The sequence below is a fragment of the Triticum dicoccoides genome, chromosome 6B (assembly GCF_002162155.2).
Source record: "Triticum dicoccoides isolate Atlit2015 ecotype Zavitan chromosome 6B, WEW_v2.0, whole genome shotgun sequence".
NCBI classification, from domain to species: domain Eukaryota; kingdom Viridiplantae; phylum Streptophyta; class Magnoliopsida; order Poales; family Poaceae; genus Triticum; species Triticum dicoccoides.
Window position 1 is genome coordinate 166701840 of NC_041391.1, and position 24831 is coordinate 166726670.

The 24831-nt window shown below is 44.9% G+C and overlaps 1 protein-coding gene across 1 annotated transcript; it reads right to left on the reverse strand.

Annotated features, from left to right (window-relative positions):
• Positions 1–273: 273 nt before the first annotated feature.
• On the reverse strand, positions 274–7545 carry LOC119320052 (probable LRR receptor-like serine/threonine-protein kinase At1g05700). The gene is made up of 13 exons (XM_037594194.1): positions 6591–7545; positions 5895–6450; positions 5124–5608; positions 4330–4468; positions 4128–4199; positions 3318–3389; positions 3148–3228; positions 2370–2530; positions 2021–2241; positions 1656–1782; positions 1374–1439; positions 1103–1289; positions 274–976 (listed from the first exon to the last, which is right to left on the reverse strand). Exons 1-13 carry the CDS (start codon positions 6658–6660, stop codon positions 508–510), a joined length of 2706 nt encoding a protein of 901 aa, XP_037450091.1. The 5' UTR covers positions 6661–7545; the 3' UTR covers positions 274–507.
• Positions 7546–24831: the final 17286 nt, after the last annotated feature.

Sequence of the window (24831 nt, forward strand, 5' to 3'; positions counted from 1 at the left end):
CTCCCCGCGATAAACCCTGATCGATCAACGACATGGCTGATTTGTCTCTTAAGACTGGCGGTGAGGCCGTGACACAGGACCTTCACGTCGTCGTTCTGGAGTGAGACCAGCCGGAACGCTCCCGGCGAGGGGATGCCGTCACCCTTGGGGAGGACGACCACATAGGCCCTATTTACGCCGTCGAGCTGAGCAGTGTAGGCGTGCACTTCGTCAAAGAGGCGCCGAAGGAGAGAAACATCAAAAACATGGACCAACTAAGACGAACGTGCCAACAAACAAGGCCACCCTAACCACTGAGAAGCCTACCGTCCAAACCATAACATATATTCCCTAGCAATCCATTTGAGCTTCTTTCATCACAATTTTTTTTATCTAGAACAGGTAGGCTCCATCTAAGCATTGCCAGAAATTTGAGAACATCACAAAGTAAGACAAGATGGTGGCTTATCAGAAAGGTAAGGCAAGAGCGCTCAAACTTCCAGCATTCATGTAAGATCATCAAACCTATTATCTCATTGCAGGGCCAGCAGCCGCTTGTATCTCCCCATCTTGCTGTGTTTCTTTTTCCTCTTCTACCTCAAGTGTATTTCCCTCTCCAGGACAGGTCGAATCATCACCATTCGAACCCAAGCTTATTCTCCTCCCATCACGGCGGTTCTCGAGCTCCAAGCACTCCTTAAGCTGCGCCACCACCTCCGCCATCGTCGGCCGCTCGCGCGAGACCTCTCGCTTGCAATGCAGCGCCAAGTCAGCAGCTTTCCAGACAGAGTTGATGTCATAGTCCCCTCCCATCTTTGCATCCACAATGCTCTCGACGTTTCCATGGTCGAGGCTCTGGTGCACCCACTCGCCGATGTGGATGCTCATGCTGTCGCTGATTGGTATGACCGGGGCATGGCCCGTGATGAGCTCCAGGAGGACGACACCAAAGCTGTACAGGTCGCTCTTCTCACTGATGTGATAACTGCGGAAGTACCTACACGGTTGGGAGACACAGCCACACAGGGGGTCCTTAATTACGGCAAAGTAATGCCACTTCAGGCAATGTTGAAGATTAAAGTGGAGTATACAGGAGAAGAGATTGATGATGTGCATGACGTACTCAGGATCTAAGTAGCCCATAGTACCAGCTGGCTCAGTGGTTATATGTGTTTCGGAGTCGCTGAAAGCCTTGGTCAGGCCAAAATCAGCAATCTTAGCCCCAAGATCTGTGGTCAGGAGGATGTTCCTGCTCTTTACATCTCTGTGTATCAGTGCTGGCTTACAGGCGATGTGCAGATACTCAAGACCTGCCATAAAAAAATAACACTTTGTTGTTAACAGTTATGAGTAAATGAAATCTCAGACCTAGTGGATGGCTGCTATGTCCTAACCTTGTGCAGCATCAAGGGCGATCTGAAGACGCTGCTCCCAACTGAGTGGTTTACAAGTAGAAGTGGCTTCGCATGTCAACAGCGATTAAACATAGTTAGCTTAAAGAAGATTTTGGCAAAGTCATGGACTTCAGTTAGTAACTACAGATAATTCAAGTTTTATGCAGTTCTCGTTTGAGTAAAATGTAATAGTTCCGTTGTTCAAATTTCAGGATATAGCACATAGCTGATCTAGGGTGCACCGATGTAAGAATCTATATTTGAATAGCCAAGATAAATAACCTCTCAGATGATCCTGCAGGTTGCCTTCGGGCATGTACTCGTAAACAAGGGCCAAATGATTTCTGTCCTTGCAGTAGCCAACCAAAGAAACTAAATTCTTGTGATGAATCCTGGTCAAGTGCCGAGCCTGCAATATAACGTGCAGCACTGTCTTTCAGATAATTTAAGCAGAACACATAATGAGACTGATTAGTAAGTGTAGTTTAATATACAAAACCAGAGAGGGGGGGAAATCTTTAAAACTCATTCATCAAAATTTACAGATGGCTATACTAAGAAATTTGGGGGAACGAGACAAATGGAAGGATCACACATGAATAGTTTAGTTGCGACATATAGAACTTCACATTGATTTTTGTTTTTACCTCAGCCAGAAACTCTTTACCCCCTTGGGAAGATGACTCAGAACGCACTTTCACAGCAACTGGGTTTCCATTCTCCAAGTAACCAAGGAAGACAGGTCCAAACCCGCCCTTTCCAATCTCTTGACTGAAGTTATTCGTAATATGCTTCAGTTCTTTGTAAGAGAACTCTCGGTTCTCAAGTAATGCTGGTTCATCTTCATGACCAGTAGTGTTTCGCTTAGCTGAATACATGCACAGAGTAGTTAAAGGCAAGAACTTTCCCTTCCGTATAACAAAAGCAAAAATAAAATGGAAATACAAAACTGTGTAAGGCATAAAACAGAAACCATTACTTCCATCTGACTGTTACCTTTTCCTTTGAGCACTTGGCACAGCAAAAGAAAAGTAACAAATAGTGCAACGGCAGCAGCTATTGGTACAACTATTGCAACGAGAAGTGCCCCATTGATTTTCTTTCGACCTGATCTGCAGGCAGTACTATTGCCACAAAGATTTGCATTATCACCGACCCTGGCAATTCAAAATGTACAAGGTTAGTCACAATATAATGTGATTCCATGGTGTTCCGAATAAAGAGAGATGTCCGACTATGAATGCTGGAAGGAATCAGTACTTCTCTATAAATATACTGATCAATCAGACCTAATAGTTAACTAGTCAAATGTAATACTGACACTATTTTTAAAGGTGCCTTCATAATGAGTGCTTTTAAAGAAAATGAAACTAACCATTAAATGCACTGGGACAAAGGAAACTGGTATATAAGATTCTTCCATGCCTTTCTAGAGAAATCCAACCATAAGCATATTATTTTGTTCACTGGAGTTACCGGTCCTTTTTGTACTATCAATTACAGTTGGTAACTGATGATGACATAACTTATTATCCCAATTAACAAGAAGTACTATACTTTACGAATGAACAATCAAAGAAATTGAAAAGCAATAGGTCCAAATAGCAAAGCATAAAATTTTCAGTTAGTATGATATTAAATCATCATTTATACAAATATTACTGACATGTGACATCACATGAAAACGTTGAGCATTACTTAGTTACATGTTAGTGTGTATATTTTTCTTCAAAAATATCTTCAAATTTAGTTAACTTTCAAAAACTAAACATACCTTAGTAATAAGGACCCATTTTGGGACCTTTGTAAAAGGTTGTAAGGAATTGGTCCACTCAGATCATTGCTGGACAAATCCCTATAAAGGAAAAGACATTGTATATGTAGCATTGCCAGAAAAATGTTGTGTCGAGATTCAAGGACGAACAGATAAGTCATAAGACTTACAGAAACATTAGTGACGAAAGTTGCCCAAGAAAATTCGGAATAGGACCAGACAAGTTGTTGTGTGACAAATCCCTGCAAGGAATAACAGATCACATCAACTACAGTTAGTAAGTAAATGGGGAAATACAATGCTTTTGGAAGTTTTATTTTCAGCTTCATTGCATGACTGAATATAAGAGGCAAAAGTATGCAGCTAATCACTGCATGTAAATTTAGAGAATTACGTTTCTCTTCCAAACTATATCATTAGTTTTCTGACAGTATATTTTCCCTGAATGGTGAAGACAAATGGGGTAGCACAAATCATGTATCCAGAGCTCCTATATGGAGATACACAGTTCTTTATCTTTCCTGAAAACATGGAGACACGGGCAATCCAAGATATGTGCCGCCTTGATTCTAAGAAGAAAGAAAAATGTACCACCTTGATTCTCAAAAGAAAAGAAAATGTACAGCCATCTAACCGTGAAGTTCAAAACAGTTCCTCCATACTACTGTTAAATTGTTTCAGATATTGTTGAGTAATTCTCTCCAAGTGTAAACATGCTAATCATCTTTAGAATATCAATGCAATAATTTCTTTTTTTGGAAATTCGAAAATGTGGTTGTGAATTATGCTGGTGAAAATAAACTTGAACTTCGTTAGAGAAATACAGACATTCATGTTTTAACAACTACACGAATTCCTAAATATGCTAAAAAAAGGCAAGTGGGGAAAAGATCCACACGGGTTTATTTTGAGTAGTACAAAAAGGGCACTGGAATGTTAAAATCCACAGTAAGAAATGATGATGGGAAGTGAGAACCTACAGATACTGGAGTGCTTTGAGATCTCTAAAATTAGTAGAGATGGCACCAACCAACCCAAAGGAAGACAAGTTTCTGCCAAAAAGGTAATCCAGAACAGTTAGCTTCTCCTGTTGATTTGTGGTAAATGCTTCTTCGAAATGTCAAAATATTCAGCATATAAGAACAGTTATTTATTTCATTCAAACATAGTTATGAAACTTACAGTGCCATTATTTTAGAGGCACCTGCTGGTGGATATGAGCAGTTTAATCCTCTCCATATAAAAGCCTTTGGAGTACATGGATCACCCATCCAGTTTTCTATCACACCAAAATCGTCTTGGATTGCCATCATGGCTCTAGCTGCTTTGCAAGAACAAGGAAGATGGTTAAACCAATCAAATGAACAGACAAGCAGGCAAGCTTTAAGATACTCATACACCTCAAATGTGATAAAAAAACAGTTTAATACATCTCTCTTTGTTGCTAAGAAAAAAGCCTACTCCCTCTGTAACAAAATATAGGACGTTTTTTGTTTCACATACAAGTGTTAAAAACGTCTTACATTTTGTTACAGAGGGAATACTTCACACCCCTGAACTTACGTCACTGCCATGAATAAACAGATGCTACAACAACAAACAATCTAAAACAATATTGAACATTTGGATAGAAGAAGCTTCCACAAAAAAATGCTAAAAGTAGAAGAAAAATGATACAGGCATAACAATAAACGGAACTTGGTGACATGGCAACGACATAGAAGTGATGTGGTGGACACGTGGCATGCACGTAACACTCTAAATCGCTTGTGAGAGTACCCGAGGGTGAAGAAAACAGATGGCATGAATAATTTGAGGTTGCCAGTCAAAGGCTTTTAGAGTTCAGGGTTGAAAAATAAACTTCTGCCAAAGTTTAGAATTGAGAAGTATAATTTCTATTACAAATTAGATAAGACCCTTAACATAGTAGCTGTAGCTCTGGAGTACGTACTAATATAGCATTAGTAAATTCATACCATCTCCAGGATCAGTTGCAACCATAGTTATCGGTTTCACCAAGTACATCTCCATGGCATTGAGGATAGGTGGAAGTGTTGCATTTTTTGTAGCAACAAGTGAGACACTATAATTTTCCATCCCGTGCAAAATCCCGGAAAAATAATCGGTGACTTGGAATGTTGGGGTGTAAGGTTGCTTGTTCCATGTCTTGTTATTGATAATGATATCAAACTGTCGCACTGCATTGCTCCGTACATTCTGCAGCTCAGCAAAGTAGAAAATAAAAAAGTATTTGGAGCTTATGTTCACCGATGGATCAGATGGATTCCATGAGAAATCAATTCTTGAGCTATTAACAGTCGCTGCATTTTGCATAACAGATGATGGCACATCATAGACATCCCTGAGGTTATTTTGGATTACAGATGTTGAAGATATCTCAACAGAGTTTGGAATTGTATTATATGTCGTCCAGATGCGGTCATTGGAATCCGAGGGGTACCTGTTTAGATCAATGAAATGTCTGTTTTGTGTAGTATTGTAGTTAACTGAATTAACTAGAATCAAAACAACCATCTCTTTGTCATAAAGTATACCCTGTGGACAAAAACTTATGCATTATAATGCTAAAAGCAGCGGTTACAGTCTACAGTCATATATAACTTTTTTTTTCTTTTAGTCCGCCAGATACTCAGGCACCAAATTTTTACTTCTGTTGATCAAGATGGTGTTAACAAAGATTCTCTAAGTTAAGATTTGATTAAAGCAATTATAAGTAGAAAACTAACCTGATTACTGAACCGTCTGTGGGCCCCATGTGGAACCGATTAGAATTAACCAGCACAAGCGATTGAGTTGCATTTACCTCTGGGTAAAGGGTAGTCTTCAGTGGCCTCAAATCTAGCCCAGAAATAAATGGATTACCCATACCTTTGTTCACCAAACAAACTTGCAAGTAATCATCAGGAGCCACAAGTATGATGTCCAGCCATTTGAATGCTCCTGCATCACTGAAGCTAACCTCATGCCAGTAGTTTGTCCCCATGTACAGATCAAAGACAGGAGGTTTGCCCAGGCCATCATAGTTTCCATAGTAGAAGGCGGCACGAACAAGGTACTTGTTTCCCATCACCAAGGATCTCAGGGTGTAGCAATTCCTTGCGCCATGTGGAAAGGACCGGAGATTCAGATAGCGTTTCACCAGTGATGGCTTTACGTAATCTGAGGAGATGCCGCGGTTTTCTCCAGTGGTGACGAAACCATAGTCTGATACATATATCATATTTGAAACGGAATCTTGGTAGGTAGAATTCACTTGGATGCCACAATCGATGCTTATGAAACCTGGAAACAAAATACAAGTAAAAAAGATTTACATCATCGACCTTGAATAAACCTTTGGCTATGAGCAATGCAGGTGCTTCACATTGTGTATTTTCTGAACAGAAAGAGCAGTAAGAAACAAGAATTGAGGGGCAACACACCTAGATAATCAGGCTGTCCATGGATCAACTGGAACATGTAGAATAGGAGAATTGCTGCACATAGATTCATGCTTCTTGTGAGCAAACCAGAGGCTTCAGGCTTCTATCCAAGAGAGAGAGGGAGAGAGGCAGAGACTAGCAAATGGTTTCATATGCGTATTACGGTTGTCATATTCCACAATTATAGATCAGGAGGGTCAGTGTACAGTTGCCAGTGTGGCTATGGTACGCTCCAGTAAGAAATGGCTGTTTCGAAACAGTTTCGTCATGATAATGGAGTATCTCCCACCAATAGAAAGGATACGGCCGCGACATAATTGCAACTTTTAGACTTGACTCTGTGATTCCTTTGTTGGCATTAGAAGAAAGGCTGTCCTCTCTTGTGGTTTGGTCATCTCATAGTAGAATGATAAATCAGAATGGCAAGTAAATCCCATGCCTCAAGCATTTCGGTGTATTTATTAAGCTCCGGAACAGAGCCGGCCTGAAACAGTGCGCAACTAATTACATTCCAACCGATCTTGTTGTGGTAATCTTGTCGCCATGGCCTTGGTGCATAACTTAAGTGCTATCCTCCATCAACCTAAATGAACTTATGCAGTAAACTAATAAGTCCGATGATCTAAACGAATCTTACAAATACAAGTGCCACACAATGAAAAAGTTGGGGAACAATAATGTACCTCATTGCTTGTTATGAGCTGCTGCTAGTTAACAATTGGTACATATACTGTAGGATGTAGAGGGGGCCTGATTTTTTACCCGGATTCAATGATCTACCAACAGTTTCAGATGGAAGCCCGCAGCTGGAGGACGACCACGTGCATACCTGGCCAAAACAAGGGTGCGCGACAGCGCGGCCCGCGTCAAGACACCACCGCGCCGTCTTCAGAGACCCTGAGGCCAGGTCGGCACGCGCAATCCGTATGCTCCGCGGGGCCCCGACGGCGACGTCGCGTGTACGAGGACACGGGTGCGGCCGCGTCAAGACACCACCGCACAGACTACCCGGCCAATGGATGGCTGCGAGCGACCAGGGAGTGGAGCCGGCCCTGTCGGTCTCCTCTCCTTGACCTCGGTCTCAGTGGGCATGTCGGCACGCACTGCACTGCGCCGAAGGAGGTGCAGCACAGGCAACCGAGGAAGTCATTACGCCGAGTACCCTGCGCGCGCGGCGACCGGAATCGATCCCGGCACGCACGCGCCGAGAGGAGAAGCGCGGCATGAAGTTCACACCACCACCACCACCACCACCCACCCACCCCTCGAGTGACGTGCACGGGGGCGACCATGGCAGCGCTAGCTTTGCGGTGACATTTCGCCGAACACACATCGAGCACTACCACCACCCCGGTTCGGGGAATTGATGAAAATTTCGCCGCGATGCAGAGAGAAGTTGGGCTGCCGGGCCCGGTGTCGGTCAGGAGAACTTTGCCCGTCTCTCCTCTTCTTCTTTTTTCGAAACTGGAGATGCAGAAAAGAGAATGGCCGCCCTCGGATTCGCACCAACATGCTTGAGCACAGAAAGTGTCCGAGCTCAAATGAGCTCGGTGAACTGTAAAATCGAAAAAAATTCAAAAATAACTGAAATTCTTTTTGACAAACATGGCAAAGTTTCAAATGCTTGTAAAAATTTGTACATGAATCACATTCCTATAAGGTGTGGCTAAAAAAACAAATTCGGTGCTTCAAAATGCTTTTGAAAGTAGCATTTGTAAAGTATCGACTTTGTTTTTTCTTTTTGCCGCGCCTTCTAGGTGATTCCATGACGAATTTTCACAAGCACTTCAAATTTTTGTCGATGTTTGTCTTAAAAAATCATATTTTTTTTATTTACTTTTTGATTTTTTTTTATTTTGCTGTTCACCCGAGCTCATTTAAACTCGGGCTCAGAAACTCTGCGTCTCTTCTAAGAGCAGTGTGTCTGTCAATTTAACCGCACATACACCCTAACACATGATCCTCACGCTGAGGCATCCTTTAAGCGCGCCATTTTTTTAGCATTTCGTATTGGCTGGCTTGCATTTCTTGCTTTTGACCACTTGTATCTTCATGATTTTCACTGATAAACAACTATTGTTTGAGGTCTCAACACTCATTAATGCATGGTGTTCTTCAGCATGTTGACCCTTTTGCTTTTCCAGCGATATGTGCACATCTAAGTAACTGTTCTTCTGTCAGACCATAATGAAATCGCAATTTCTATTTTCCACTCTCGTTCTTTACACTTCTTATTGGCAAATTAGCATAGGAATCTGGTTCACTTTCTTTATGATGCAATTTTTGAAAAGAAAATTATAATGATCCTATATGATTTTGATTAAACTGATTTGCTTTTGAATTCTTGGCTAGTCTACTTTTTACTCCCTCCGTTTCTAAATATGAGCCATTTTATAGATCTCAATATGAACTGCATATAGATGTATATAGACATATTTTAGAGTGTAGATTCACTTATTTTGCTTCGTATGTAGTCAGTATTGGAATCTCTAAATGGTCTTATGTTTAGTAACAAAGGAAGTACATATAAAGAAGGAAAGCCACATGGTGCTGACACCGGGGGCAAGACTTTGAAATGAAAGTGTATTGTTCGTCGCAAGAGGGAGACATGAAGTTTTTTGCGAATTGGTGGCTAGGATATCAGGTTGATATATGTTGTTAGATTGGATATGCTGAGCTTTTGCACAAGTTTTCATCTCCCTTCGAGTTTTCTCTTTGTTTTATTCGCTATGTTGTTGATATCCATGTTCTTATGTAATTCAAAGTCTAAAACTTAGTCTCGGGTTGTGATTGGTTAAATTGTGGGTGTCCTCAGTTGTGTTAGCTAGTCAAGAGTCACGCCTTGGGCAAACTGTGGTGCTATAGTGTTGGAAATATGCCCTAGAGGCAATAATAAAAGGATTATTATTATATTTCCTTGTTCATGATAATTGTCTTTTATTCATGCTATAATTGTGTTATCCGGAAATCGTAATACATGTGTGAATACATAGACCACAACATGTCCCTAGTGAGCCTCTAGTTGACTAGCTCATTGATCAACAGATATTCATGGTTTCCTGACTATGGACCTTGGATGTCATTGATAACGGGATCACATCATTAGGAGAATGATGTGATGGACAAGACCCAATCCTAAGCATAGCACAAGATCGTGTAGTTCGTTTGCTAGAGCTTTTCCAATGTCAAGTATCTTTTCCTTAGACCATGAGATCGTGTAACTCCCGGACACCGTAGGAGTGCTCTGGATGTACCAAACATCACAACGTAACTGGGTGACTATAAAGGTATACTACGGGTATCTCCTAAAGTGTCTGTTGGGTTGACACAAATCAAGACTGGGATTTGTCACTACGTATGACGGAGAGGTATCTCTAGGCCCACTCGGTAATGCATCATCATAATGAGCTCAAAGTGACCAAGTGTCTGGTCACGGGATCATGCATTACGGTACGAGTAAAGTGACTTGCCGGTAACGAGATTGAACGAGGTATTGGGATACCGATGATCGAATCTCGGGCAAGTAACATACCGATTGACAAAGGGAATTGTATACGGGGTTGCTTGAATCCTCGACATCGTGGTTAATCCGATGAGATCATCGAGGAGCATGTGGGAGCCAACATGGGTATCCAGATCCCGCTGTTTGTTACTGACCGGAGAGCCGTCTCGGTCATGTTTACGTGTCTCCCGAACCCGTAGGGTCTACACACTTAAGGTTCGGTGACGCTAGGGTTGTAGAGATATGAGTATGCAGTAAACCGAAAGTTGTTCGGAGTCCCGGATGAGATCCCGGACGTCACGAGGAGTTCCGGAATGGTCCGGAGGTAAAGAATTATATATGGGAAGTCGAGTTTCGGCCATCGGGAAAGTTTCGGGGGTCACCGATATTGTACCGGGACCACCGGAAGTGTCCCGGGGGTCCACCGGGTGGGGCCACCCATCCTGGAGGGCCCCATGGGCTGAAGTAGGAAGGGAACCAGCCCCTGGTGGGCTGGTGCACCACCCCCCTTGGGGCCCCCCTGCGCCTAGGGTTGGGAACCCTAGGGGAGGGGGCGCCTCCACTTGCCTTGGGGGGCAAGGCACCCCCTTGGCCGCCGCCCCCCTAGGAGATCCCATATCCTAGGGCCAGCGCCCCCTTAGGGTCCCTATATAAAGAGGGGGGAGGGAGGGCAGCCGCACCCTTGCACTTGGCGCCTCCCTTCCCCCTTGCTACACCTCTCCCTCCCGCAGACGCTTGGCGAAGCCCTGCCGGGAACCCTGCTGCATCCACCACCACGCCGTCGTGCTGCTAGATCTTCATCAACCTCTCCTTCCCCCTTGCTGGATCAAGAAGGAGGAGACGTCACGCTGACCGTACATGTGTTGAAGGCGGAGGTGCCGTCCGTTCGGTGCTAGGATCTCCGGTGATTTGGATCACGACGAGTACGACTCCCTCAACCCCGTTCTCTTGAACGCTTCCGCTCGATCTACAAGGGTATGTAGATGCACTCCTCTCTCTCGTTGCTAGATGAACTCATAGATTGATCTTGGTGAAACCGTAGGAAATTTTTTGTTTTTTGCAACGTTCCCCAACAGTGGCATCATGAGCTAGGTCTATGCGTAGTTCTCTTTGCACGAGTAGAACACAAATCTGTTGTGGGCGTAGATGTTGTCAACTTTCTTGCCACTACTAGTCTTATTTTGCTTCAGCGGTATTGTGGGATGAAGTGGCCCGGACCGACCTTACACGTACGCTTACGTGAGACAGGTTCCACCGACTGACATGCACTAGTTGCATAAGGTGGCTAGCGGGTGTCTATCTCTCCCACTTTAGTTGGAGCGGATTCGATGAAAAGGGTCCTTATGAAGGGTAAATAGAAGTTGACAAATCACGTTGTGGCTTTTTCGTAGGTAAGAAAACGTTCTTGCTAGAACCCTATTGCAGCCACGTAAAAGATGCAACAACAATTAGAGGACGTCTAACTTGTTTTTGCAGCAATTGCTTTGTGATGTGATATGGCCAAAAGTTGTGATGAATGATGAATGATATATTGTGATGTATGAGATCATGTTCTTGTAATAGGAATCACGACTTGCATGTCGATGAGTATGACAACCGGCAGGAGCCATAGGAGTTGTCTTAATTATTGTATGACCTGCGTGTCAATGATTTAACGCCATGTAATTACTTTACTTTATTGCTAAACTGTTAGCCATAGTAGTAGAAGTAATAGTTGGCGAGCAATCTCATGGAGACACGATGATGGAGATCATGATGATGGAGATCATGGTGTCATGCCGGTGACGAAGATGATCATGGAGCCCCGAAGATGGAGATCAAAGGAGCTATATGATATTGGCCATATCATGTCACTACTATTTAATTGCATGTGATGTTTGTCATGTTTTTGCATCTTGTTTACTTAGAACGACGGTAGTAAATAAGATGATCCCTCATAATAATTTCAAGAAAGTGTTCCCCCTAACTGTGCGCCGTTGCGACAGTTCGTTGTTTCGAAGCACCACGTGATGATCGGGTGTGATAGATTCTAACGTTCACATACAACGGGTGTAAGACGGATTTACACATGCAAAACACTTAGGTTAACTTGACGAGCCTAGCATGTACAGACATGGCCTCGGAATACAGAGACCGAAAGGTCGAACATGAGTCGTATGGAAGATACGATCAACATGGAGATGTTCACCGATGATGACTAGTCCGTCTCACGTGATGATCGGACACGGCCTAGTCGACTCGGATCATGTAACACTTAGATGACTAGAGGGATGTCTAATCTGAGTGGGAGTTCATTAAATAATTTGATTAGATGAACTTAATTATCATGAACTTAGTCTAAAATCTTTGCAAAAATGTCTTGTAGATCAAATGGCCAACGCTCATGTCAACATGAACTTCAACACGTTCCTAGAGAAAACCAAGCTGAAAGATGATGGCAACAACTATACGGACTGGGTCCGGAACTTGAGGATCATCCTCATAGCTGCCAAGAAAGCATATGTCCTAGAAGGACCGCTAGGTGAAGCATCCATCCCAGAGAACCAAGACGTTATGAACGCTTGGCAGTCACATGCTGATGATTACTCCCTCGTTCAGTGCGGCATGCTTTACAGCTTAGGACCGGGGCTCCAAAAGCGTTTCGAGAAACACGGAGCATATGAGATGTTCGAGGAGCTGAAAATGGTTTTCCAAGCTCATGCCCGAGTCGAGAGATATGAAGTCTCCGACAAGTTCTATAGTTGTAAGATGGAGGAAAATAGTTCTGTCAGTGAGCACATACTCAAAATGTCTGGGTTGCACAACCGCCTGTCCCAGCTGGACATTAACCTCCCGGACGAGGCGGTCATTGACAGAATCCTTCAGTCGCTCCCACCGAGCTACAAGAGCTTTGTGATGAACTACAATATGCAGGGGATGGTGAAAACTATTCCTGAAGTATTTTCAATGCTGAAGTTAGCAGAGGTAGAAATCAAAAAGGAACATCAAGTGTTGATGGTCAATAAAACCACCAAGTTCAAGAAAGGCACGGGTAAGAAGAACTTCAAGAAGGACGGCAAGGATGTTGCCGTGCCCGGTAAGCCAGTTGCCGGGAAGAAGTCAAAGAATGGACCCAAGCCTGAGACTGAGTGCTTTTATTGCAAAGGGAAGGGTCACTGGAAGCGGAACTGCCCCAAATACTTAGCGGACAAGAAGGCCGGCAACACTAAAGGTATATGTGATATACATGTAATTGATGTGTACCTTACCAGTGCTCGTAGTAGCTCCTGGGTATTTGATACCGGTGCCGTTGCTCATATTTGTAACTCAAAGCAGGAGCTGCGGAATAAGCGGAGACTGGCGAAGGACGAGGTGACGATGCGCGTCGGGAATGGTTCCAAGGTCGATGTGATCGCCGTCGGCACGCTACCTCTACATTTACCCACGGGATTAGTTTTAAACCTCAATAATTGTTATTTAGTGCCAAGTTTGAGCATGAACATTGTATCTGGATCTCGTTTAATATGAGATGGCTACTCATTTAAATCCGAGAATAATGCTTGTTCTATTTATATGAGAGATATGTTTTATGGTCATGCCCCGATGGTCAATGGTTTATTCTTAATGAATCTCGAACGTAATGTTACACATATTCATAGTGTGAATACCAAAAGATGTAAAGTTGATAACGATAGTCCCACATACTTGTGGCACTACCGCCTTGGTCACATTGGTGTCAAGCACATGAAGAAGCTCCATGCAGATGGACTTTTAGAGTTTCTCGATATGAATCATTTGGCACATGCGAACCATGCCTCATGGGCAAAATGACCAAGACTCCGTTCTCCGGAACAATGGAGCGAGCAACCAACTTATTGGAAATCATACATACTGATGTGTGCGGTCCAATGAGCGTTGAGGCTTGCGGAGGATATCGTTATGTTCTCACTCTCACTGATGACTTAAGTAGATATGGGTATGTCTACTTGATGAAACACAAGTCTGAGACCTTTGAAAAGTTCAAGGAATTTCAGAATGAAGTAGAGAATCAACGTGACCGAAAAATAAAGTTCTTACGATCAGATCGTGGAGGAGAATATTTAAGTCACGAATTTGGTATGCACTTAAGGAAATGTGGAATCATTTCACAACTCACGCTGCCTGGAACACCTCAGCGTAATGGTGTGTCCGAACGTCGTAATCGCACTCTATTGGATATGGTGCGATCTATGATGTCTCTTACCGATTTACCACTATCATTTTGGGGATACGCTCTAGAGACAGCTACATTCACTTTAAATAGGGCTCCGTCTAAATCCGTTGAGACGACACCGTATGAATTATGGTTTGGGAAGAAACCTAAGCTGTCGTTTCTAAAAGTTTGGGGATGCGATGCTTATGTCAAGAAACTTCAACCTGAAAAGCTCGAACCCAAGTCGGAAAGATGCGTCTTCATAGGATACCCTAAGGAAACCATTGGGTATACCTTCTGCCTTAGATCCGAAGGCAAGATCTTTGTTGCCAAGAACGGATCCTTTCTGAAAAAAGAGTTTCTCTCGAAAGGAGTAAGTGGGAGGAAAGTAGAACTCGATGAAGTACTACCTCTTGAACCGGAAAGTAGTGCAGCTCAGGAAAATGTTCCTGTGGTGCCTACACCGACTGGAGAGGAAATTAATGATGATGATCAAGGTACTTCAGATCAAGTTGCTACTGAACTTCGTAGGTCCACAAGGACACGTTCCACACCAGAGTGGTATCGCAACCCTGTCCTGGAAATCATGTTGTTCGACAACGGTGAACCTTCGAACTATGAAGAAGCGATGGCGGGCCTAGATTCCAATAAATGGCTTGAAGCCATGCAATCCAAGATAGAATCCATGTATGAAAACAAAGTATGGACTTTGACAGACTTGCCCGATGATCGGCGAGCGATAGAAAATAATTGGATCTTTAAGAAGAAGACGGACGCGGATGGTAATGTTACCATCTATAAAGCCCGACTTGTCGCTAAGGGTTATCGGCAAGTTCAAGGGGTTGACTACGATGAGACTTTTTCTCCCGTAGCAAAGCTGAAGTCCGTCCGCATCATGTTAGCAATTGCCGCATACTATGATTATGAGATATGGCAGATGGACGTCAAAACGGCATTCCTTAACGGCTATCTTAAGGAAGAACTGTATATGATGCAGCCGGAAGGTTTTGTCGATCCTAAGAATGCTAACAAGGTATGCAAGCTCCAGCGATCCATTTATGGGCTGGTGCAAGCATCTCGGAGTTGGAACATTCGCTTTGATGAGATGATCAAAGCATTTGGGTTTATGCAGACTTATGGAGAAGCCTGCGTTTACAAGAAAGTGAGTGGGAGATCTGTAGCATTTTTCATATTATATGTAGATGACATACTTTTGATGGGAAATGATATAGAACTTTTGGGCAGCATTAAGGCCTACTTGAATAAGTGTTTTTCAATGAAGGATCTTGGAGAAGCTGCTTACATATTAGGCATCAAGATCTATAGGGATAGATCGAGACGCCTCATAGGTCTTTCACAAAGCACATACCTTGATAAGATATTGAAAAAGTTCAATATTGATCAATCCAAGAAAGGGTTCTTGCCTGTATTGCAAGGTGTGAGATTGAGCTCGGCTCAATGCCCGACCACGGCAGAAGCTAAAGAAGAGATGAGTGTCATCCCCTATGCCTCAGCCATAGGATCTATTATGTATGCCATGCTGTGTACCAGACCTTATGTAAATCTTGCCGTAAGTTTGGTAGGAAGGTACCAAAGTAATCCCGGCAAGGAACACTGGACAGCGGTCAAGAATATCCTGAAGTACCTGAAAAGGACAAAGGACATGTTTCTCGTTTATGGAGGTGACGAAGAGCTCGTCGTAAAGGGTTACGTCGACGCTAGCTTCGACACAGATCTGGATGACTCTAAGTCACAAACCGGATACGTCCATATGTTGAATCGTGGAGCAGTAAGCTGGTGCAGTTGCAAGCAGAGCGTCGTGGCGGGATCTACATGTGAAGCGGAGTACATGGCAGCCTCGGAGGCAGCGCATGAAGCAATATGGATGAAGGAGTTCATCACCGACCTAGGAGTCATACCCAATGCGTCGGGGCCAATCATTCTCTTCTGTGACAACACTGGATCTGTTGCCCTTGCCAAGGAGCCCAGGTTTCACAAGAAGACCAGGAACATCAATCGTCGTTTCAACTCCATCCGTGAAAATGTTCAAGATGGAGACATAGATATTTGCAAAGTACATACAAATCTGAATGTCGCAAATCCGTTGACTAAACCTCTTCTGCGAGAAAAACATGATCAACACCAGAACTCTATGGGTGTTCGATTCATCACAATGTAACTAGATTATTGACTCTAGTGCAAGTGGGAGACTGTTGGAAATATGCCCTAGAGGCAATAATAAAAGGATTATTATTATATTTCCTTGTTCATGATAATTGTCTTTTATTCATGCTATAATTGTGTTATCCGGAAATCGTAATACATGTGTGAATACATAGACCACAACATGTCCCTAGTGAGCCTCTAGTTGACTAGCTCGTTGATCAACAGATAGTCATGGTTTCCTGACTATGGACATTGGATGTCATTGATAACGGGATCACATCATTAGGAGAATGATGTGATGGACAAGACCCAATCCTAAGCATAGCACAAGATCGTGTAGTTCGTTTGCTAGAGCTTTTCCAATGTCAAGTATCTTTTCCTTAGACCATGAGATCGTGTAACTCCTGGACACCGTAGGAGTGCTTTGGGTGTACCAAACGTCACAACGTAACTGGGTGACTATAAATGTATGCTACGGGTATCTCCGAAAGTGTCTGTTGGGTTGACACGGATCGAGACTGGGATTTGTCACTCCGTATGACGGAGAGGTATCTCTGGGCCCACTCGGTAATGCATCATCATAATGAGCTCAAAGTGACCAAGTGTCTGGTCACGGGATTATGCATTACGGTACAAGTAAAGTGACTTGCCAGTAACAAGATTGAACGAGGTATTGGGATACCGACGATCGAATCTCGGTCAAGTAACATACCGATTGACAAAGGGAATTGTATACGGGGTTGCTTGAATCCTCGACATCGTGGTTCATCCGATGAGATCATCGAGGAGCATGTGGGAGCCAACATGGGTATCCAGATCCCACTGTTGGTTATTGACCGGAGAGCCGTCTCGGTCATGTCTACGTGTCTCCCGAACCCGTAGGGTCTACACACTTAAGGTTCGGTGACGCTAGGGTTGTAGAGATATGAGTATGCAGTAAACCGAAAGTTGTTCGGAGTCCCGGATGAGATCCCGGACGTCACGAGGAGTTCCGGAATGGTCCGGAGGTAAAGAATTATATATGGGAAGTCAAGTTTCGTCCATCGGGGAAGTTTCGGGGGTCACCGGTGTTGTACTGGGACCACCGAAAGTGTCCCGGGGGTCCACCGGGTGGGGCCACCCATCCCAGAGGGCCCCATGGGTTGAAGTGGGAGGGGAACCAGCCCCTGGTGGGCTGGTGCGCCCCCCCCTTGGGACCCCCCTGCGCCTAGGGTTGGGAACCCTAGGGGAGGGGGCACCTCCACTTGCCTTGGGGGGCAAGGCACCCCCTTGGCCGCCGCCCCCCTAGGAGATCCCATCTCCTAGGGCCGGCGCCCCCCTGGGTCCCTATATAAAGAGGGGGGAGGGAGCGCAGCCGCACCCTTGCACTTGGCGCCTCCCTTCCCCCTCGCTACACCTCTCCCTCCCGCAGACGCTTGGCAAAGCCCTGCCGGGAACCCTGCTGCATCCACCACCACGCCGTCGTGCTGCTGGATCTTCATCAACCTCTCCTTCCCCCTTGCTGGATCAAGAAGGAGGAGACATCACGCTGACCGTACGTGTGTTGAAGGCGGAGGTGCCGTCCATTCGGCGCTAGGATCTCCGGTGATTTGGATCAGGACGAGTACGACTCCCTCAACCCCGTTCTCTTGAACGCTTCCGCTCGATCTACAAGGGTATGTAGATGCACTCCTCTCTCTCCTTGCTAGATGAACTCATAGATTGATCTTGGTGAAACCGTAGGAAATTTTTTGTTTTCTGCAACGTTCCCCAACATATAGTGATCAACACTGCTGAATAGTGTTATTCAGTCCATAGTTAACATAGGATTTTGCCGGCACGCCTCGTGCCAAGGGCATGGTTACCTTGGGCCTGACTATACCGCAGGGTGTGCTCATTTATGGCACTCCATATGTTACGTGTTCTCTTTTGGCTTTAGCTTGCTTGTAGTCCATCACGCCACCCCAACACACGCACACACCCAAGGCTAGATACATAGGCGCTGAGCGCAGCTACACCACCCCTATCACTACAAGAGCTACCAGGGTCCTCAAGCGTGAGCACACGGCGAAGAGACGAAGCCGCATACGATGAATTGTGAGCTCTAAGGCGGCACCTTCAAGAAGGTCACGGCACCAGAGCGCCGCCACTGCCCGATCCGCGAATCAGGGTTTCCCCTGGAGCAACATAATGGGCAATGAGGACCGCGGCGACACCTTCAAGAAGGGAACGAACTCGCCGCCGCCGGCCTGCACGAAGACAGAACAGGTTTTCACCCCGGCTAACACTCACCGCCCCTGGCAAGGTACGGATGCCGCACCACCGCCACCGATCGATGCACCCCAGTCACCATGCCGCCCACACGACCATGGCCACCAGGCAGCACCTGAGCCACGGGCTTCGCCCACGAGCACCATGCTCCCACCTACAGAGCCGCCGCTCCGGAATCCAAGACCACTCCAACCCCTTCAACCCGAGCCACCAACACCGCAGTTGGAAAAGCACACCCTTTTGGCAAGAACAGGGACCAGCCGACCGAAGCAGGGCAGGGGGAAGCCATCGGTGGCTGCCGGCTGCGCCGCAACCATCATGCCATTTCACGAACCGGGGCCAGGTCTCCGTCGCCACCTCCGGCAACAGCAAGACCCGGAGGCACCCTTGTCAACTCCCCGGAGCGCCCTTGCCACCATGGCTAGCCACAAAAGAGAGAAGTTGAGCCGCCGTGCTCCACCTGCCAAGCGCACCTCCATCGACAGCTCTGAGTACCCCAAGAATCAGGGAAATGAAGGTCGAACCGCCACTACCGCGCCGCCACCCCAACCAGCCGGAGTGGCCCCGGTCGGGGCAGCCGCCCGTAGCCCAAGCCACCCGCGGTCCACGCCGTGTTGAGGCCAGATCTGGATGAGGCACCGCGCCGCCATTGCGTCCGCCGTCCCTGACCTCCAGCACACGCACAACCACCCACCTCCACCAGCCCAGAAGCACATGGCAGAGGTGGCCGCCTGCTGGTCGCGCCGCCCTCGGCCCGCGCCGCCGCAGGGCCTGATCCGGCCGACGCAGCCGCATCGACCCCGTGCACACCCCACCACCACGCAGCCCACCGCGCCCGCAGAAGATCCCCGTGCCGTCGCCCGCAGAGCCGCCGCCACATCACGTGTCCCGCGGCGCCCCAGTGAGACAGCGCCGACCCACGCCAGCCCCTGCCTCGCGAGGGGGTGAGAAGGCCCCACCGCCGCTAGCATCGACCGGGCTTCTCCCGGGCGCGCCCTCTGGCGGCCACGGGAGGAGGAGGAGGAGGGGAGAGGTGGATATTGGGGAACGTAGTAATTTCAAAATTTTCCTACACACACGCAAGATCATGGTGACGCATAACAATGAGAGGGGAGAGTGTGTCCACGTACCCTCATAGACCAAAAGCGGAAGCGTTAGATCAACGCGGTTGATGTAGTCGTACGTCTTCACGGCCCGACCGATCAAGCACCGAAAGCACGGCACCTCCGAGTTCTTGCACACGTACAGCTCGATGACGTCCCTCGAACTCCAATCCAACCGAGTGTCAAGGGAGAGTTCCGTTAGCACGACGGCATGGTGACGATCTTGATGTTCTACCGTCGCAGGGCTTCGCCTAAGCACCGCTACAATATTATCGAGGAGGACTATGGTGGAGGGGGGCACCACACACGGCTAAGAGATCAAGAGATCAATTGTTGTGTCTAAAGGTGCCCCCCTGCCCCCGTATATAAAGGAGCAAGGGGGGAGGGGCGGCCGGCAAGGGAGGAGGCGCGCCATGGGGAGTCCTACTCCCACCGGGAGTAGGACTCCCTCCTTTCCTTGTTAGACTTGCAGAAGGGGGGAAAGAGGAGGGAGAGAGAGGAAGGAAAGGGGGGGTGCCGCCCCCCTCTCCTTGTCCTATTCAGACTAGGGGGGAGTGGCGCGCGGCCCAGCCCTGGCCGCCTCTCCTCTTCTCCACTAAGGCCCACTATGGCCCATTAAGCCCCATGGGGGTTCCGGCAACCCGTCGGTACTCCGGTAAAATCCCGATTTCACCCGGAACACTTCCGATATCCAAATATAGGCTTCCAATATATCAATATTCATGTCTCGACCATTTCGAGACTCCTCGTCATGTCCGTGATCACATCCGGGACTCCAAACAACCTTTGGTACATCAAAACTCATAAACTCATAATATAACTGTCATCGAAACCTTAAGCGTGAGGACCCTACGGGTTCGAGAAATATGTAGACATGACCGAGACACGTTTCCGGTCGATAACCAATAGTGGAACCTGGATGCTCGTATTGGATCCTACATATTCTATGAAGATCTTTATCGGTCAAACCGCATAACAACATACGTTGTTCCCTTTGTCATCGGTATGTTACTTGCCTGAGATTTGATCATCGGTATCCAATACCTAGTTCAATCTCGTTACCGGCAAGTCTCTTTACTCGTTCCGTAATGCATCATTCTGTAACTAACTCATTAGCTACATTGCTTGCAAGGCTTATAGTGATGTGCATTACTGAGAGGGCCCAGAGATACCTCTCTGACAATCAGAGTGACAAAACCTAATCTCGAAATACGCCAACTCAACATGTACCTTTGGAGAAACCTGTAGAGCTCCTTTATAATCACCCAGTTATGTTGTGACGTTTGGTAGCACACAAAGTGTTCCTCCGGTAAACGGGAGTTACATAATCTCATAGTCATAGGAACATGTATAAGTCATGAAGAAAGCAATAGCAACATACTAAACGATCAAGTGCTAAGCTAACGGAATGGGTCAAGTCGATCACATCATTCTCCTAATGATGTGATCCCGTTAATCAAAAGACAACTCATGTCTATGGCTAGGAAACTTAACCATCTTTGATTCAACGAGCTAGTCAAGTAGAGGCATACTAGTGACACTTTGTTTGTCTATGTATTCACACATGTACTAAGTTTCCGGTTAATACAATTCTAGCATGAATAATAAACATTTATCATGAAATAAGGAAATAAATAATAACTTTATTATTGCCTCTAGGGCATATTTCCTTCAGTCTCCCACTTGCACTAGAGTCAATAATCTAGTTCACATCATCATGTGATTTAACACCAATATTCACATGTGTATGTGATTAACATCCATAGTTCACATCGTTATGTGACCAACACCCAAAGGGTTTACTAGAGTCAATAATCTAGTTCACATTGCAATGTGATTAACACCCAAAGAGTACTAAGGTATGATCATGTTTTGCTCGTGAGAGAAGTTTAGTCAACGGGTCTGTCATATTCAGAGCCATATGTATTTTGCAAATATTCTATGTCTACAATGCTCTGCACGGAGCTACTCTAGCTAATTGCTCCCACTTTCAATATGTATCCAGATTGAGACTTAGAGTCATTTGGATCAGTGTAAGAGCTTGCATCAATGTAACTCTTTACGACGAACTCTTTTATCACCTCCATAATCGAGAAACATTTCCTTAGTCCTCACTAAGGATATTCTTGACTGCTGTCCAGTGATCTACTCCTAGATCAAAAATTGTATTCCCTTGCCAAATTTAGAGCAAGGTATACAATAGGTCTGGTACACAGCATAGCATACTTTATAGAACCTATGACTGAGGCATAGGGAATGACTTTTCATTCTCCTTCTATTTTGTGCCATGGTCGGGTTTTGAGTCTTACTCAACTTCACACCTTGCAACACAGTCAAGAACTCCTTCTTTGACTGTTCTATTTTGAACTACTTCAAAATCTTATCAAGGTATGTACTCATTGAAAAATCTTATCAAGCGTCTTGATCTATCTCTATAGATCTTGATGCTCAATGTGTAAGAAGCTTCACCGAGATCTTTCTTTGAAAAAACCCTTTCAAACACTCCTTTATGCTTTCAAAAAATTCTACATCATTTCCGATCAACAATATGTCATTCACATATACTTATCAGAAAGGCTGCAGTGCTCCCACTCACTTTCTTGTAAATACATGCCTTTCCAAAAGTCTGTATAAAACCATATGCTTTGATCAACTCATCAAAGCATATATTCCAACTCCGAGATGCTTGCACCGGTCCATTGATGGATCGCTGGAGCTTGCACATTTTATTAGCACCTTTCGGATCGACAAAACCTTCTGGTTGCATCATATACAACTCTTCTTCCAGAGATCCATTCGGGAACGCAGTTTTGACATCCATTTGCCGGATTTCATAAAATGTGGCAATTGCTAACATGATTCGGACAGACTTAAGCATCGTTACGAGTGAGAAAATCTCATCGTATTCAACACCTTGACTTGTCAAAAACCTTTTGCAACAAGTCGAGCTTTGTAGATAGTAACACTACTATCAGTGTTCGTATTCCTCTTGAAGATCCATTTATTTTCTATGGCCTGCCGATCATCGGGCAGGTCAACCAAAGTCCAGACTTTGTTCTCATACATGGATCCCATCTCAGATTTCATGACCTCAAGCCATTTTGCGGAATCTGGGATCACCATCGCTTCTTCATAGTTCATAGGTTCGTCATGGTCTAGTAACATGACCTCCAGAACAGGATTACCGTACCACTCTAGTGCGGATCTTATTGTGGTTGACCTACGAGGTTCAGTAACAACTTGATCTAAAGTTTTATGATCATCATCATTAAATTCCTCACTAATTGGTATAGATGTCACAGAAACCGATTTCTGTGATGAGCTACTTTCCAATAAGGGAGAAGGTACAATTACCTCATCAAGTTCTACTTTCCTCCTACTCACTTCTTTCGAGAGAAACTCCTTCTCTAGAAAGGATCCATCTTAGCAACGAATAACTTGCCTTTGGATCTGTGATAGAAGGTGTACCTAATAGTTACCTTTGGGTATTCCATGAAGACGCACTTCTCCGATTTGGGTTTGAGCTTATCAGGTTGAAACTTTTTCACATAAGCATCGCTGCCCCAAACTTTAAGAAACGACAACTTTGGTTTCTTGCCATAAGGCGTCGTCTCAACGGATTTTGATGGTGCCCTATTTAAAGTGAATGCAGCTGTCTCTAATGCATAACCCCATAACGACAGTGGTAAATCGATAAGAGACATCATAGATCGCACCATATCGAATAAAGTGCGGTTACGATGTTCGGACACACCATAACGCTTTGGTGTTCCATGTGGTGTGAGCTGTGAAACTATTCCACATTGTTTTATATGAAGGCCAAACTCGCAACTCAAATATTTTCCTCCACGATCAGATCGTAGAAACTTTATTTTCTTGTTACGATGATTCTTCACTTCACTCTGAATTTCTTTGAGCTTTTCAAATGTTTCAGACTTGTGTTTCATTAAGTAGAAACACCCATATCTGCTCAAATCATCTGGTGAAGGTCATAAAATAATGATACTCGCCACGAGCATCAACTCATTGGATCGCATACATCGGTATGTATTATTTCCAATAAATCAGTAGCTCGTTCCATTGTTCTGAAGAACGGAGTTTTAGTCATCTTGCCCAAAAGGCACGGTTCACAAGCATCAAATGATTCATAATCAAGTGATTCCAAAAACCCATCAGCATGGAGTTTCTTCATGCGCTTTACACCGATATGACCCAAACGGCAGTGCCACAAATAAGTTGCACTATCATTATCAACTTTGCATCTTTTGGCATCAATATTATGATTATGTGTATCACTACGATCGAGATCCAACAAACTATTTTCATTGGGTGTATGACCATCGAAGGCTTTATTCATGTAAACAGAATAACAATTATTCTCTGACTTTAAATGAATAACCATATTGCAATAAACATCATCAAATCATATTCATGCTCAACGCAAACGCCAAATAACATTTATTTAGGTTCAACACTAATCTCGAAAGTATAGGGAGTGTGTGATGATGATCATATCAATCTTGGAACCACTTCCAACACACATCGTCACTACACTCTCAACTAGTCTCTGTTTATTCTGTAACTCCTGTTTTGAGTTACTAATATTAGCAACCGAACAACTATAAAATACTTAGGGGCTACTATAAACACTAGTAAGGTACACATCAATAACATGTATATCAAATATACCCTTGTTCACTTTGCCATCCTTCTTATCCACCAAATATTCAGGGTATTTCCGCTTCTAGTGACCATTTCTTTTGCAGTAGAAGCACTCAGTTTCAGGCTTTGGTCGAGCTTTGGGCTCCTTCACGGGAGTGACAACTTGCTTGCCATTCTACTTGAAGTTTCCTTTCTTTCCTTTTCTTCAAACTAGTGGTCTTGTCAATCATCAACATTTGATGCTCTTTTCTTGATTTCTACCTTCGTCGATTTCAGCATCACGAAGAGCTCGGGAATCGTTTTCGTCATCCCTTGCACTATAGTTCATCACAAAGTTCCAGTAACTTGGTGATGGTGACTAGAGAACTCTACCAATCACTATCTTAT

What these genes read in the sequence shown, in the direction of transcription:
- LOC119320052 (XM_037594194.1), bottom strand. Translation starts at nt 6,660, where the DNA reads ATGAATCTATGTGCAGCAATTCTCCTATTCTACATGTTCCAGTTGATC. An exon ending in TGGACAGCCTGATTATCTAG is followed by an intron (nt 6,451 to 6,590) that starts GTGTGTTGCCCC and finishes TTTTGTTTCCAG; the next exon opens with GTTTCATAAGCATCGATTGT. An exon ending in ACAGACGGTTCAGTAATCAG is followed by an intron (nt 5,609 to 5,894) that starts GTTAGTTTTCTA and finishes TGATCTAAACAG; the next exon opens with GTACCCCTCGGATTCCAATG.